Source organism: Candoia aspera, chromosome 6 (assembly GCF_035149785.1).
Source record: "Candoia aspera isolate rCanAsp1 chromosome 6, rCanAsp1.hap2, whole genome shotgun sequence".
In the NCBI taxonomy this organism is placed as follows: Eukaryota; Metazoa; Chordata; class Lepidosauria; order Squamata; family Boidae; genus Candoia; species Candoia aspera.
The window spans coordinates 4,418,907-4,434,037 of NC_086158.1; the positions used below are offsets into that span (position 1 = coordinate 4,418,907).

Here is a 15,131-nt window from a genome sequence, read left to right on the forward strand (position 1 = left end):
CCTCCTGAGCCGCCTTCACCAGCCGGGAGGGGCATGGATCTAATTGACAAGTGGTGGCGTTTACAGTCCGGAGGATCCTGTCCACTTCCTCGGGCTCAACAGGATCAAACCGTTCCCGGATAACAGAGTAAGAACGTTCCCCAGGCATTTCCACAGATACTGCCTCACACTCAGAGTCCAACTTGGAGCGAATCCGAGCGATTTTATCCTGCAGATGCCTAGAAAACTCCTCAGCTCGGCCCTGAAGATGGATCTCTAAGTCCCCTTTCCCCAAGAGGGATTGGGTAATCTTAAACAGGGCCACCGGGCGGCATTCTGCGGATGCAATAAGAGTGGAGAAATACTGCCGTTTCACCGCTCTTACCACCACAAGGTAGGCCTTAATAGCAGCTCTAGCTTGTGTTCGGTCAGGTTCGGTCTTTGTCTTCCTCCGGCGGCGCTCCAGGCGTCTCTTAACCCTCTTCAGAACCCTCAGTTCCTCCGTGAACCACGGGGAGTGTCGGGTTCGATGGGAGTTGAAGCCCACCCATCTTCAAGTTGCCAAGGTTGAAAAACACTGCTTTAAACCACATCTGGCAAGTAAAGTATTAGTGTAGCTGGGCTCTTCCGAGAAACTCTACAGCCATTGCCTTCTCCCAACACACTTAATCCAATTATTGTATTTTCTGGGAGTGCACCGTACATTCAACCATAAACCAATAAAATGGGCCAGGGTTTGCAAATAGTGAGTGAAACCACTAAAAAAAACCCAAACCTAACTTTGACCTTAACCAAGTTTCGTAGGCTTTGTAAACGTAGCTGCCAGGTCTTGGAAGGAGACGATTAAGCGAGGGGTTAGAGCCAGCCACCCCTGGAAGTCCAACCTTGACTTCACCAGAGCACAGGTCACTTTGGTAAAGTCTATGAAAGAGATCTTGCTTACAGGTATTCCTCGCTTAACGACCACAACTGGGATGGGAATTTAGGTTGCTAAGTGAAGCAGTCGTTAAGTGAACTCCACCCAATTTTATGACCTTTTTTGCAGAAGTCGTTAAGCGAATCATGTTGTTCCGCATTGATTTTGCTTGCCGGAAGCCGGCTGGGCAGGTTGAAAATGGTGATCACATGACTGTGGGATGCTGCGATGGTCGTGTGAGAACCAATTGCAAGTCAGTTTTTCAGCACCATCGTAAGTCCAAACCGTCACTAAATGAATGGTTATTAAGCAAGGACTACCTGTATATGGATCAGGGGAACAGCAGAGACCAAATAAGGATCAGATGCAGACTGCCCATCTTCACAAAAGAGGCAAGCCTCTTCCCCCTCTGCATTGAGAAACAGTGAGGAAACAGACCAGAGTTTGCCTGTAGAAGTGTCTCATCTGAAAGTAAGGTACTTCCTGGAAATCTTAGACGGTAAACTTAACCTTCCTTTCCATAAATAATCAATGTTCTCAGATTCTTGTTTCTGAGCTTAACAGCTTCTGCTCCAGATGGTGGGGAAAGTCTGTCACTGTGGTCTCCTAGATAGAGAAAGGCCACCTCCTTGCTCACCCAACATTCCTTCTGTTCCCCGACGGGGTTGTCCCTACCTGGTGGAAGATCAGAGCTTGGCTGATGTAGCCCCAGCTGCTGCTGGGTGACAGGTAATGGAGGGCCACAAGCAGGACGACCATGAAGGCCATGCTGGCCGAGGCATAGATGGGGCTGATGAAGAACACCATGACGACACAGCCGGCAATGCCTAGCACACAGGTGTGCCACGTAAAATACTTGAAGGTGGGCCTGTGGAAGGAGAACAGGTAACAGGTTAGGACACCTGGAATCTCTTTGGGGGAGATGCTCTGCTTTGGGATGCAATGCCAAGGCACCGAAATGCGGCTCCCAAGGCCGAGGAGGAGCAGATGGGAATTGCAATTCCACATAAAAGCTGCATTCACACAACATGTTTCGTCTGTCTGCTGAACGCACCCCTTTTCAGGGTCGGTTCAGCCCAGCTCAAGGGGATGGATTTGCACAAGAATCTAACCGGAGTTAAAACTAAACAAGCTTAGCATGATCTGCCCCTGTAAATTCTAGACATTTAATGGACTTCGCTGAGCATGTTGTGTGAACCCAGCCAGGTAGGAGAGCACAGGCTTAAAACTAGGCAATTTTATGAAGACAGGGGACTTCCCCTGCTCCCCACCCAACAGACATTGTGGATGCTCCATTGGGCAGATCACTAACAGCCAAAGTCTGTTTGGGGTGGAATTCCAAGCGCAGTTATAAGAAATAATAGTCTTTATTTAGGTTTTAACCTGCCCTGTCCCAGAAGACTTGCAGTTGGTTAACAATATTTCAAGACAATGAATACATAATACATAACTTTTTCCCAGTGGAACTATTAAGGGCGTGCAATGCACTCATCTCTAACCACAAAATGCTTGCACTGAAAAGGGATTCTAGAATTGCTTTCCCCAGGCTGTTCTACGCATCCAAAATGTATGGACAGCCATTGTGCACACATATATATGATTTTCTGTAGAAAAGGTCTTCTGCATACAAATTTTTATCATGCACTTCCCTCCCCTTCCCCCCAAATACATATAGCTGTGGAGTGCCCAGTATTTTCCACCTGCGGATATAGCAGAAGTTCATCAGGTGCTGCTAAACTCAGGATGAGGATGCAGGGGCAGGAAATACAGCACCTGTTGAATTTCTGCCTGAAGCACAGATCTTTGCAGCAGAGAGCTTCTATCAAGTCATGGGGAAAACAAAAAGGTGCGATTGGCAAATTAAAGGAAAATGTGGTCTGGTATCCAAGGATTAAAGACAGAATCCCAGGTGCCCTGTGATCTTCAAGACATATTCCTATTGAAAGGAGATCTATGAAGCAAGGCTTCTCTTGAAAAAATCAAACATTCATGGAGTCTAACAGTATTTAAGTATTTAATTTCAGGAAAGAAGCAGAGCCAACAGGAACGCATTCCTTTAGCAACTGTGTTGGAGAAGAAGTTCAGCCCCTGAAACTTTCCTGCCTTTGTTGAATTGTGTAACAAGCACCTTTGAAAATGCAGGGAAGAAGAGGGGGAAACTGCCTTTCAGATTCAGCGTGCCCAATGGTTGGATGGCCTTAGATACAGAAGCAAAGCAAAGCAAAAGTGAGCTCTGAAAGTTGAGGAGGATAAAAAGACAGGATTTGGACCCCATTGTTTATTTAAGGCCAAGGGGAACCTTAACTGAAAGCTGAAGGAGATATCTACTGTATAGATATACACACATCCCTATGCGCGCGCGCGCACGCACACACACACACTTCTTAAAAACAGCAAGCCCGTTCTGATCTAAATGATATCTTATTAAGCAAACTGCCAGTAAAGAACCCCAACTCGATATGATAAAGCAGTAAGAAAAAGAACCCTATTAATGAAATGCACATTTTAATCACACAATTCCTTGGATATAATTTCCCACGCTGTGAGGTCGGAGTGCGCATCCTTTTCGTAGGGGCACTAAAAACACTTGGGCTCGTCTGGAAGTGTGTGTTCAGAACGATGAATAATAAGTAGTTCAGAATGTGGGATGTGAGGGAAGTGGGTTCAAATGCCTGCTCAGCCATCACACTCCAGGGCAGTGTTTCTCAACCTTGGCAGCTTGACGATGTGTGGACTTCAACTCCCAGAATTCCCCAGCCAGCAAGGCTGGCTGGGGAATTCTGGGAGTTGAAGTCCACACATCGTCAAGCTGCCAAGGTTGAGAAACACTGTCCTAGGGATTTTATCAATAATATAGACCGGTGGAGGAATAAAACGACAAAACATACAGTTAAAACCCAGCCCTACTGAGAAATGTCGGCGCAGAAATACATTTTAATGTGCTCTTTATTTCATCCCAACCTTGCCCCCCAAAGCTGCTTATTTATCTAACCACCGGAACAGGGAGTCTCTATTATCCTTCTGCAATAATGGGAGCTGGACATCCCCAGGAGGACGGCTGGGCATTGCTCGTGCTGACCGGTCCGGCACAGAAAGTGTTTGATTGTTTTTAATTCCAATTCTGGTTTTTAATTTCCAATTGCAGGGGAGGGGGGGGGGGAAATGAGCTGAAAAGGCCATCAATCCTGCACCGAGGGGGCAGCCTATCTTCAGGCAGTGCCCACTCAGAGGACTTTCGGCGACTTAATTAAATTGTTCTCATCTAACCCGCTGTCTTATCTCTATTGCGAAGGAAGATTTAAAAAAGAGGCTGAAATCTTCATTGCTCGCTTGCTCCCCGCCCCTTGCCAGCTTCTTGGAGCAGAGTCCAGCAAATGCAAGCGGCGGGGAGGGCACCTTGGGTTTCTACGAGAAAAGACAGGGGAGAAACGCAAATTGTGGTTAAGTGTGTAATCAATATGTATAAACCGCGGCACTCTCCTGGGATGGCGGGCAAAGCTCGGGTTTGCTTAAAGCTTCTCTGAAGCATGCGGAGATGAACTGCTTTGCAAGGGGAGGAGACCCCCTACCCGTAACTGCCAAGCTGTTTTTCCAGATTGGAGGGGATCCCCAACAGGACTTCAAAGACAGCTGGGTGATGCTGGGAAGATGCTGTCAGTTAGAGGGGGAAAACAAATGGGAAATGCATAGGAAGGAACGCCAGCTCCTGGGTCGACCCGCAGCGCCTGCAAAAAATCAGGAGTCTGGTAGAGAGCAGAAGCCTCAGACAATGGGAAGCTAACCCTGAGAACAAGGAAGAACCATCAGCAGGAGAGAAACATCTGGATGAGCCTCTGCAAGGGGGTCAGAAGAGTCAAGATGGCAGATGCAACCTTGCCATTGAAGCCTCGGTCCTTTTTCGTGTGCAGCTCCAGCCACCATCTTGATTTTTTCGACCCCTCTGCAGATGCCCTACGCTCAGATCCAAGGCACTCCACACCTTCTGCTGTGGACAAAACTGAAATCTCAACAACATCCAAAGCAAACACCCAAATGAAGATGCTCAGACAGCCGAGACAGCAACCTGGCAGCCTTTTCAAGTTTTCTCCCATGCCCCAAATACAGGACTGGTAGGACTATGAGCTCAAATCCAGACTGGAGAAAAGAGAAGGGAATTGGAAAGTGGAATTAGTCAGCAGAAAACAGCCTGAAAATAAGCTTGTGTGCAAGTTCCATCACCTTTTTTAAGCTTAAAAAAATAAATAACCCATGTTGCTCCATTTTCTTAGCATCCTCATGGGGGAAATGGTTAAAGAGAGAGGGATTTCGATCTTTACTGGTCTTGAGCTGTGGGAGCAGGATACAGTTGCTTGGTACAGGCAGTCCTTGCTTAACAACCACTTGTATAGCAACAATCCAGACTTATGACCGCACTGAAAATCTGACTTATGACTGGTCCTTGCACTTACAGCCATTGCAGCATCTGTGTGGCCACGTGATTACGATTCGGGAGCTTGGCAACCAGTTCCCATTTACTTTTTTTTAAAATAAAAACTTCATTAATTTTCAAAATATAATTAAAATACAAAATATACAATATAGAAAAGCTAGAATATAGAACTAAAGAAAAAAGAAAAAGCCATAAAAGTGCAAAACAGACAGAAAACAGAAAGTGACTTCTGACTTTCTCCACTACAGCAACCAGTTCCCATTTATGACCTTCACACGATCGCCATTTTCAACCTTCCCAGCCAAGCAAAATCAATGGGGAACCACACAATCCACTTAACAACTATGTGGCTCGCTTATGACCATGTGATTTGCTTAACAACCACAATTATTTGTTTAACGACTGCCACAAAGAAGGGTCGTAAAATCAGGTTGGATTTGCTTAACAACCACATCGCTTAGTGACCAAATTCCGGTCCCGATTGTGGTCGTTAAGTGAGGACTACCCGACAAGAGCATGTTCCTCTGTACGTGCTCAGGAAAGGACTGGTTTTCTGTTTATCTTTCTCTCTTTTTTGAAGGAAAGCTATAGCGACAGCTGGAGAGTTGAGATCTTAAGTGGGTCTAATGAATGGATGGAGAGAGGAATTGACAAGCTCAAAGCCGCCTGCAAGAGCGTCTTCCCCTCCCTCTTACTTAAACCCCCTTAAAGATTCAGCCTTCAGGAGCTGCTGTTCAAGTGTTCTCTTTGCTCGGCATGCTCCATTTTTTAAATTCCCCACTTTCATGGAGCTAATCCATGCCAAAAAGAAGCCCAACCACAGTGGTTCTGGGGCCCCCATTCTTCAGATTTTTTTATCCATTCAGTCATGTCCGATTCTCGGAGATGAGTCCTTGCAGTTTTCTTGGCAAGGTTTTTCAGAAGGGGTTTGCCACTGGCTCCTTCCTAGGGCTGGGAGAAAGTGACTGGCCCAGGGTCACCCGGCTGGCTTCGTGCCAAAGGCGGAACTAGAACTCACGGCCTCCTGGTTTCTAGCCCGGTGCCTTAACCACTATGCCAAATTGGCTCTCGTTCTTCAGATAAATGTGGCAAAAGAGGAGGAAAGACCTAGATGCAATGACTTCTTTTAGGAAAGGTTCACCCAACAGCAAGATGGGAACCTGTTAGAACAGTGTTTCTCAACCTTGGCATCTTTAAGATAGGTGGACTTCAACTCCCAGGTGTCATGAGTGCCGTTGAGCTAAAGTCATCAGCGCAATGGCACTCATGACAATGACAAGGAAATAAGTGAAGGGGCACAAGTTAAGTAGCCATCAACCCACAACGACTAACGGCTAACAAACAATAGCTAAACGAATCACGGAGCCACCCAAGCCATCAGCGGCAATACAACGGGGATCGCCCAGCTGAAAGCAATCAGCAGAAGAATGGAAACCTGAGGATGGGCGATCCTGGAAACCCTCAACCAATGGCAGGGCAACGCATGGGACAAAGGGGGGTGACGTGACCGTGAGCGAGGGGGCGCTGACCGGCGCGGGATATTTAAACCCCGCACCGGCGCGCTCCTGTCACTCTCAGCTTTTTTCTACCAACGTTGTACCTACCCTGAAATAAACCAGAACCTGATTTGCAAACCAGCGTCTGAATGTTATTCAGAGGTAGGCAGCGCATGACATAAAGCTGAGAGTCATAAACTCAGCCTCGCCGAGCCCCACCGGACGACAACGAGCCGCGGGAGGAGTAGACGGCGAGAAGACCAGCAAGATGAGGCCGGAACGGCGCGGGCCAGGAGGGCGAGCCGCGCGGCAAGAGACAGAGGAGGACCGACCGAGGCCAGAGGCACCGCGGACTCCCGGAGCCATGGACGCCCACCCCACCCGACCCGAGCCTCAGCTCCAACCCCAAGGGGAGATGGCGACGGAGGCAACCCGACCGCGGGAGGGAGCAGCACGACTTCCGAAACCAGCGGAGGACCCCGCGCCCCACATCGCACCCCAGCAACGGGCGTGGAGCGACAGCCCCACGGTGCTCAACACGGAGGAGGATGACGGAGACACCCATCAGACGGAGGAGGAAGTGGACCCGCGGCGGAGGGACGATGAACCCCACCGGCAACCCACCCCCGAGGACGCGCCAACGGAACCAGCCCCAGCGGCGGCGCGGGCTGTGGACGAGGAGGCACGAGCTGAACTCGCGGCCATGCGGGCTCAGCTGACGGAACTCCGGACCATGCTCCAGGCGCTTATGCCCCCCGCGCCACCCAACGACGTCCCCGCACAAGCCCACACCCCGAGCGAAGCACCGAACCCACACGGGCCAGCGGAGAGCCAGCAGACGGCACAGGCGGCCGACACCACACCCCGGGAAGCGAGAGGCGGGGCCGCACAAAACGCCCGGGCCCCAAAGGACTTCCCCATCTTCTTCGATGGGACCCCCTCAAAACTCTCGTTTTTCGTTACCAACGCTAGGGAGTTCATGGGGAGGCACGGACACTCCTATGACTCCGAGGCCGACAAGATCGCCGCCGTGGCGATCAAACTCCAAGACAGGGCGGCGGACTGGTACGTCCAACTGTACGAGTCCAGCTCCCCCGCCCTCGCCACCTTCCCTGCTTTCATCAAAGAGATGAAAAACTACTTCGAAGACCCCCTAGCTAAAGTACGGGCGAAAAGCGCACTCCAGAGACTTAAACAGGGCACACGCACGGTCCCTGACTACGCCCTGGAGTTCAAAGCCCTCGCGGGAAAGGTCTGCGACTGGTCTGAGACCACCCTGCTGGAAATCTTCAAAAGGGGGCTCAACCGCGACGTTCTCCAATGGGCCCTCTACCGCGACGACCCAGAAACGTTACACGGGTGGATCCACCTCGCGGGGAAAGCCGAACACGCGCACCGCACCTTCCTTATGACAACCACGGAAGACTCAAACTATGTCGGGAAAAAGGTACCCGCACCACACGGGGGGATGGCCGGCCCCATATACCCAAAAAAGAAGTTCAACCGGGAGCCCTGCGGGAGGTGTGGCAAATTAGGGCACAAGACGGCGGATTGCTTCGCCAACCGACCGCCGACCAGCGCGCCCAAGCCCGCCCCGAAAATTAGCCCCAAACCACCCAACCCGGGGCCGCCCCCTCACCGCCGAATGACCGTGGCCACAGCGACACCGGAAGAGGGCTGGGACGCGTACTGGGGGGAAGAGGACAATACCGACCCCGACCAGCCGGCGGGAAATGCTCCCCGCCTGCTCTGAGACGCGTGGCGAGGCAGGCGGTGGGACAGCAACGCGGACCACCTCAACGAAACGACAAAAGCTCCGTAATATTGGCAGCAATCCAACTCTCTGCCGGCAACGGAGTCACCACGGCCGCGGCACTAGTGGACTCGGGGTGCTCAAAAAACCTCATCCACCCCGACCTAGTCGCCAAACTCGACCTCCGCTGCTTCCCCCTCCCCACGCCGCTGGCATTCCACCAGCTGGACGGCTCTACAGCGGGAGGGAAACCAGCCACGCTACAAACCGAGCCGGTCACCCTGCAAATGGGCACTCACACCGAGCGCACATCGTTCGTAGTCACGCCCATCGGACGGCCCATTGCAGTCCTGGGGATGCCATGGCTCGCGAAAAACAACCCGCGGATCAACTGGGCGACCCGCACCTTCACATTCGGCGACGGCGAGTATCGAGCACCAGTACCAGCTGGCAAAAGCAACCCCACGGTAGGACGAGCGGAGGTGACCACACAAGACAACGCCGCTACCACAGCAGACCTACCAGAACAATACGCCGACTTCTCCGAGGTCTTCGGAGAGGCAGAGGCAGACCAACTACCCCCCCACCGCAAGACGGATTGCCGGATCGACCTACTGCCCGACGTCCCCTTACCTAGACCAAAGATCTATTCGATGACCCCGAAGGAGATGGCAACCCTCCGGGAGTTCATCGATAAAAACCTAGACAGGGGATTCATAGAGCCAGCATGCTCACCGGTCGGAGCCCCCGTCTTATTCCGGGAGAAGAAAGACGGGACCCTACGGCTCTGCACCGACTACCGGGGCCTAAACGCGGCTTCCCTGTCCAACAAATACCCCTTACCCCTGGTAAAGGACATGCTCGCCCACCTGTCCACGGGCAAAGTCTTTTCCAAATTGGACCTTCGCGAGGCGTACTATCGCATCCGAATCAGGGAGGGGGACGAATGGAAGACGGCGTTTAACTGCCCCCTAGGCGCCTTCCAGTACAAGGTACTGCCCTTCGGACTCGCGGGGGCCCCTGGGGTGTTCATGCAGCTCATCAATGAGGTACTGCATGAACATCTGTTTAAAGGGGTCCTGGTCTACATCGACGACGTCCTCATTTACACAAAAACACACGAGGAACACGTAACCTTAGTCAGGCAAGTCCTCGACAAGCTCAGAAGGGCGCAGCTCTATGCAAAGCCTACAAAGTGCGAGTTTCACAAAGAGCGCCTTGACTATTTGGGGTATCGAATCTCCGGGGACGGCATCGAAATGGACCCCGCAAAAGTCGAAGCGGTGCTAAACTGGGAGCGGCCCCGCAACAGACGGCAACTACAGAGCTTCCTGGGATTCGCGAATTTCTACAGGTCCTTCGCCCGGGGGTTCGCTGAGATAGCCCTCCCCTTAACGGACCTCCTCAAAACCAAAGGGGTGGGGGACACCCGACGCGCCAAGCAGGCACAGTGCTGAATTGGACTCCCGCGTGCCAGACCGCATTCGACAAGCTGAAAGCGCTGTTCACGACGGAGCCAATCCTCGCGCACCCGGACCCAGAACGGCCGTTCGTGGTCCAAGCCGACGCCTCAGACTTCTCCCTGGGAGCCATCCTGCTACAAAAAGACTCCACGGGGCTCCTGAAACCATGCGCCTACCTGTCAAGGAAGTTCTCCGAGACAGAGAGGCGATGGCACGTCTGGGAGAAAGAAGCCTTCGCGGTGAAATCGGCACTAGAGACATGGCGTCACCTACTCGAGGGAGCCACCCAACCATTCGAGGTCTGGACGGACCACCGGAACCTCGAGGCCCTACGAACGCCTAGACGCCTTAGCCCAAAACAGGTCCGATGGGCCCAATTCTTCAGCCGCTTTGATTTCCAGCTGAAGTTCATGCCGGGCAAGAAGAACTTCCTGGCCGACGCCCTCTCCCGGCTGCCCCAAGACGAAGAGCCCGCCCCAGACACCATTGGGACGGTCCTATCCGCCTCGCAACTGGGAATGGCCGTGACCACCCGAAGCGGCGCACGGAGGCAGCTCGACGCTACGGCGCAGCCGACGGCGGGACAACCGGCGACGGAAAGAAGCCAACCGCAACTACCAGGGGGAATGCGCACGGACCTCGCCGCCGCCCTCAAAACCGACCCCTGGTTCCTGGCAAACCCCGACAAGGTAACGATGGCGCAAGACCTGGCATGGGGGGAAGGCAGAATCTACGTCCCGGACTCGCAACGCCAGGCGATCTTGCATAGGTCACACGACGCCAAGCAAGCGGGACACTTTGGGTTCCTCAAGACCCTACACCTAACACGGCGCCAATTCTGGTGGCCCGCGCTCAGGCGAGACGTAAAAACCTACGTGGCGTCCTGCCCAACGTGCGCTAGGGCCAAACGGGCACCAGGCAAACCCGCGGGGCTATTGCAACGGGTGGCAGAACCCTCCCGCCCATGGGAGGAAATCTCTATGGATTTTATAGTGGACCTCCCACCCAGCCAGAAGAAAACGGCCATTTGGGTGGTGAAGGACTACTTCTCTAAGCAGGCCCACTTCATCCCCTGCACGTCGGTCCCATCCTCACAACAACTAGCCAAACTCTTCCTCATCCACGTGTACAGGCTACACGGATGTCCCGCACGTGTGGTGACCGACAGGGGCACACAGTTCACCTCCAAATTCTGGCGGGCCTTCCTGAAGCTGACGGGGACCCAACAGGCCCTATCTACGGCTTGGCATCCGCAGACGGACGGAGCCACTGAGGTTCTTAATGCCACCTTAGAGCAATTTATACGATCATATACGAACTACCACCAAGACGACTGGGCTGAACTGCTCCCGTTCGCCGAAGTCGCATACAACAACGCCGTCCACACGAGCACGGGGAAAACCCCGTTCGAAGTAGTCTCGGGGCGCGACTTCGTCCCCATACCGGAGCTACCTCAACCCCCGGAACCCCAGGTGGACGCCAGCGACTGGGGACGGAAGATCGCGGAAGCATGGCCAGTAATCACGGCGGCGCTGAAGGAGGCACAGGCTGCTTACAAAGAGCAGGCCGACAAGCACCGGCGCCAACAACCGACGTTCCAGGCGGGGGATATGGCCTATCTCTCCACCCAACCCTCGAAAAAACTGGGGCCTAAGTACATCGGGCCGTTCCGAGTCACGCAAATAGTGAACCCGGTAGCAATACGCCTGGACCTGCCACACAACCTCCGGAGACTCCACCCGGTGTTCCATACCAGCCTCCTAAAACCGGCAACCACCTCCCGATGGCACCCAAGCACGCCACAGCCCGCACCGCTAATGATCGACGGGCAACACCACTTCGAGATCAGGGACATCCTCGACTCCCGCAAGCAACGAGGAACTCTACACTATCTGGTCAGGTGGAAACACTTCCCCCACCCGGAATGGGTGGCGGCGCACAACGTTAACGCGCCTGACCTGACCAGAGCATTTCACCGGGCATACCCCGACAAACCGCAATCAAGGTCAGCAAAACCAACCCCCCCCCCGCAGGCCCCCCCCCGCCTCCCGTGCCCCAAGGGAAAGGGCCCCCCCCAAGCCCGCGACTTGGGTGGACCTTCCCCCCCCCGGGACTCACTCCCCCCGCCCCGGGCCCACGGGGTGGTGACAAACGATCGCCAGCACCCTCCCCCCGCCCCCCGGCCGCGGGGGAGTGGCAAGCAAGTCAACAGGGCAACCTGGGGGCAACGCCCAGGAGACACAACAAAGGCGACGCACTCTAAATAAGAAAAGAAGGGCCCTACCTGGAGCTGAGCAGCACCCGACCAGCCACGCCTCTCGCCTCGCCGAACTGAGCCAAACAAACAGGGTGTGGTTGGAGCATGCGCACGCCAGGTCAGAACCCGAGCATGCGCACCATGGACACACCCTGGGAAGGCACGTGGTAGAGGGAGGAGCAAAGGGAGGGGCGACAACTACTCCGGCGGGAACTTTGAAAAAAAAAAAAAAAAATGTGGCGTTTTGACAGCTCCACGGGGAAAACCCAGAAACCCGGGGGAGAACACTATTCGGAAAGGGGGCAGTATGTCATGAGTGCCGTTGAGCTAAAGTCATCAGCGCAATGGCACTCATGACAATGACAAGGAAATAAGTGAAGGGGCACAAGTTAAGTAGCCATCAACCCACAACGACTAACGGCTAACAAACAATAGCTAAACGAATCACGGAGCCACCCAAGCCATCAGCGGCAATACAACAGGGATCGCCCAGCTGAAAGCAATCAGCAGAAGAATGGAAACCTGAGGATGGGCGATCCTGGAAACCCTCAACCAATGGCAGGGCAACGCATGGGACAAAGGGGGGTGACGTGACCGTGAGCGAGGGGGCGCTGACCGGCGCGGGATATTTAAACCCCGCACCGGCGCGCTCCTGTCACTCTCAGCTTTTTTCTACCAACGTTGTACCTACCCTGAAATAAACCAGAACCTGATTTGCAAACCAGCGTCTGAATGTTATTCAGAGGTAGGCAGCGCATGACACCAGGACTCCCCAGCCAGCAAGAGTACTGGGAGTTGAAGTCCACCTATCTTAAAGTTGCCAAGATTGAGAAACACCGTTTGAGGGTAGGAAATGCCTAACCGGAATGAATGTTACACCAGCACAATGGTATGGAGCATAAAGGCTACAGAAATCCTCTGGCCCTGAAATCTAATCTTCCTTTTTTCCTTGTCTAGACTCTAAGGAGTTTTAGCCTTCTTGTGGAGTTGATTTCCCGGTCTGGTCTACCTGGTGGGGCTGACATTACCCATTTGGCTTCTCCATTGTGGAGAACTGCCCAGAATTTTCTCCTCTGGAGAAGGGAGTGCCCAGCCACATCACTTTTAAGACAACATGTCTTTCAGGGTGAACATTGCTCCTGGTGACTTAATGGACCTCTTCAGGCCGTTTTCCCAGCAACCATATGGCTATGTGTTGCCAGTCTCCAACCTTGGATCCTCTGGAGGTCTCCCATCCAAGTTTTAACCAGATCCAACCCTGCTTAGCTTCCAGCCCAGACAACGTTGGCAAGGTGGTGCCAGCTGCTGAACCACATCGGGGCATATCTCATGGTCCAGGAAGAATATGGGGTTGGATACAGAATTCCATTTTTGAAAAAGCAGATCTAGTCTGGGTTACTGCAAAGCCTGCAGAGGTGGGTGTGGAATGCTTGCACACTTGTCAGAACTGAGTGCGATATTTCCCAGATGCGGCGAAAGACTCCGAGGCTTTGCACGCCTAACACCACCACCACGACCAGCAAAACTACAAGAAGATTACAAGAAAAGCTAACATGCTCACACATGACTTGTACAGAATTATGCAAACGGAACGAACCCTCTCTTTTGCTGGCACAGAATTTGGAGCGCCCAGGTGTGGGACTTTCCTTTTTTCCCAACTAGTACAAATCCATCAACCCTTAAACACTGGATTTAAACTATCAAAGCCAGAGTGCCCTGGAAGTGATACTTCCTTCTCCTCTCCTCCTTTCTCCCCAGTTCAAGCACCAAAAGACTAGTTCTAAGCAACCCTTTTCTCTGACTGTCACACAGGCCTGCAAACTGGCTAATTATCAATTAGCAGCTACTTAGAAATCAGCACCTCAAGAATTCTGTTTGGAAGTCCAGAGAGGAACCGGAGATGATGGGCACTCAGCAGCTGTTTTTCCTCTGCTACTGAGAACGTTTTCAATCCATCTGAAAAGCACATCTTGCAAATATAGATTTCCCCAACCCCCCACGGCCAGACCACATTTAGATTTGTTAAAAGAACAATCTTTCTGCCACTGGCAATTTTCTTGCTGTTGCAAGTCTGCTCAGCTCTTGGGAATCACCAGACAAGCTAACAATGCAAGGGTGGGGTGTGGGTAGATCTCCCCAGTGGATTGCAGTAGCAAAAACAAACCCTTCTGTGTACCACCCACCTGTTTAAAAAAATGAGCATGAGACGCACACCATGTAACTTCAGAAGCAGGACCACCAAAAAATACAGGTAATCCTCACTTAACGACCACAATTGGGAGGGGAATTTTGGTTGCTAAGCAAAGCACTCATTAAGCGAATTTGACCCAATTTTACAACCTTTTTTGTGGTGGTCATTAAGTGAATCACTGGAGCATTAAGTGAACCACGTGGTTGTTAAGCAAATCACGCAGTTCCCCATTGATTTTGCTTGCCAGAAGCTGGCTAGGAAGGTCAAAAATTGAGATTATGTGGCCATGGGACGCTGTGACAGTCACAAATGCAAACCGGTTGCCAAGTGCCGAATCACGATCACATGATTCTGGGGACATTGCAACGGTCCTAAGTCTGAGGACCAGTCGTAAGTTGGTTTTTCAGCACCGTCATAAGTCTGAACCATCACTAAACAAATGGTCATTAAGTGAGGACTACTTGTATCTGCATGTTGGAACTGTCCATGCTCCTATGTTGTTGTTGTTTATTCGTTCAGTCGCTTCCAACTCTTTGTGACTTCATGGACCAGCCCACGCCAGAGCTTCCTGTCGGTCGTCAACACCCCCAGCTCCCCCAGGGACGAGTCCGTCACCTCCAGAATATCATCCATCCACCTTGCCCTTG

General features: G+C 52.5%; 1 protein-coding gene across 1 annotated transcript in view; it reads right to left on the reverse strand.

Annotated features, from left to right (window-relative positions):
* LOC134499593 (solute carrier family 12 member 9-like) overlaps nucleotides 1–15,131 on the reverse strand; it is a 96,067-nt gene that overhangs the window by 19,058 nt on the left and 61,878 nt on the right. Inside the window, exon 10 of the mRNA XM_063306308.1 lies at nucleotides 1,571–1,763. Within this exon, the coding sequence (XP_063162378.1) occupies nucleotides 1,571–1,763 (193 nt within the window). The remainder of the gene's footprint in view (nucleotides 1–1,570; nucleotides 1,764–15,131) is intronic.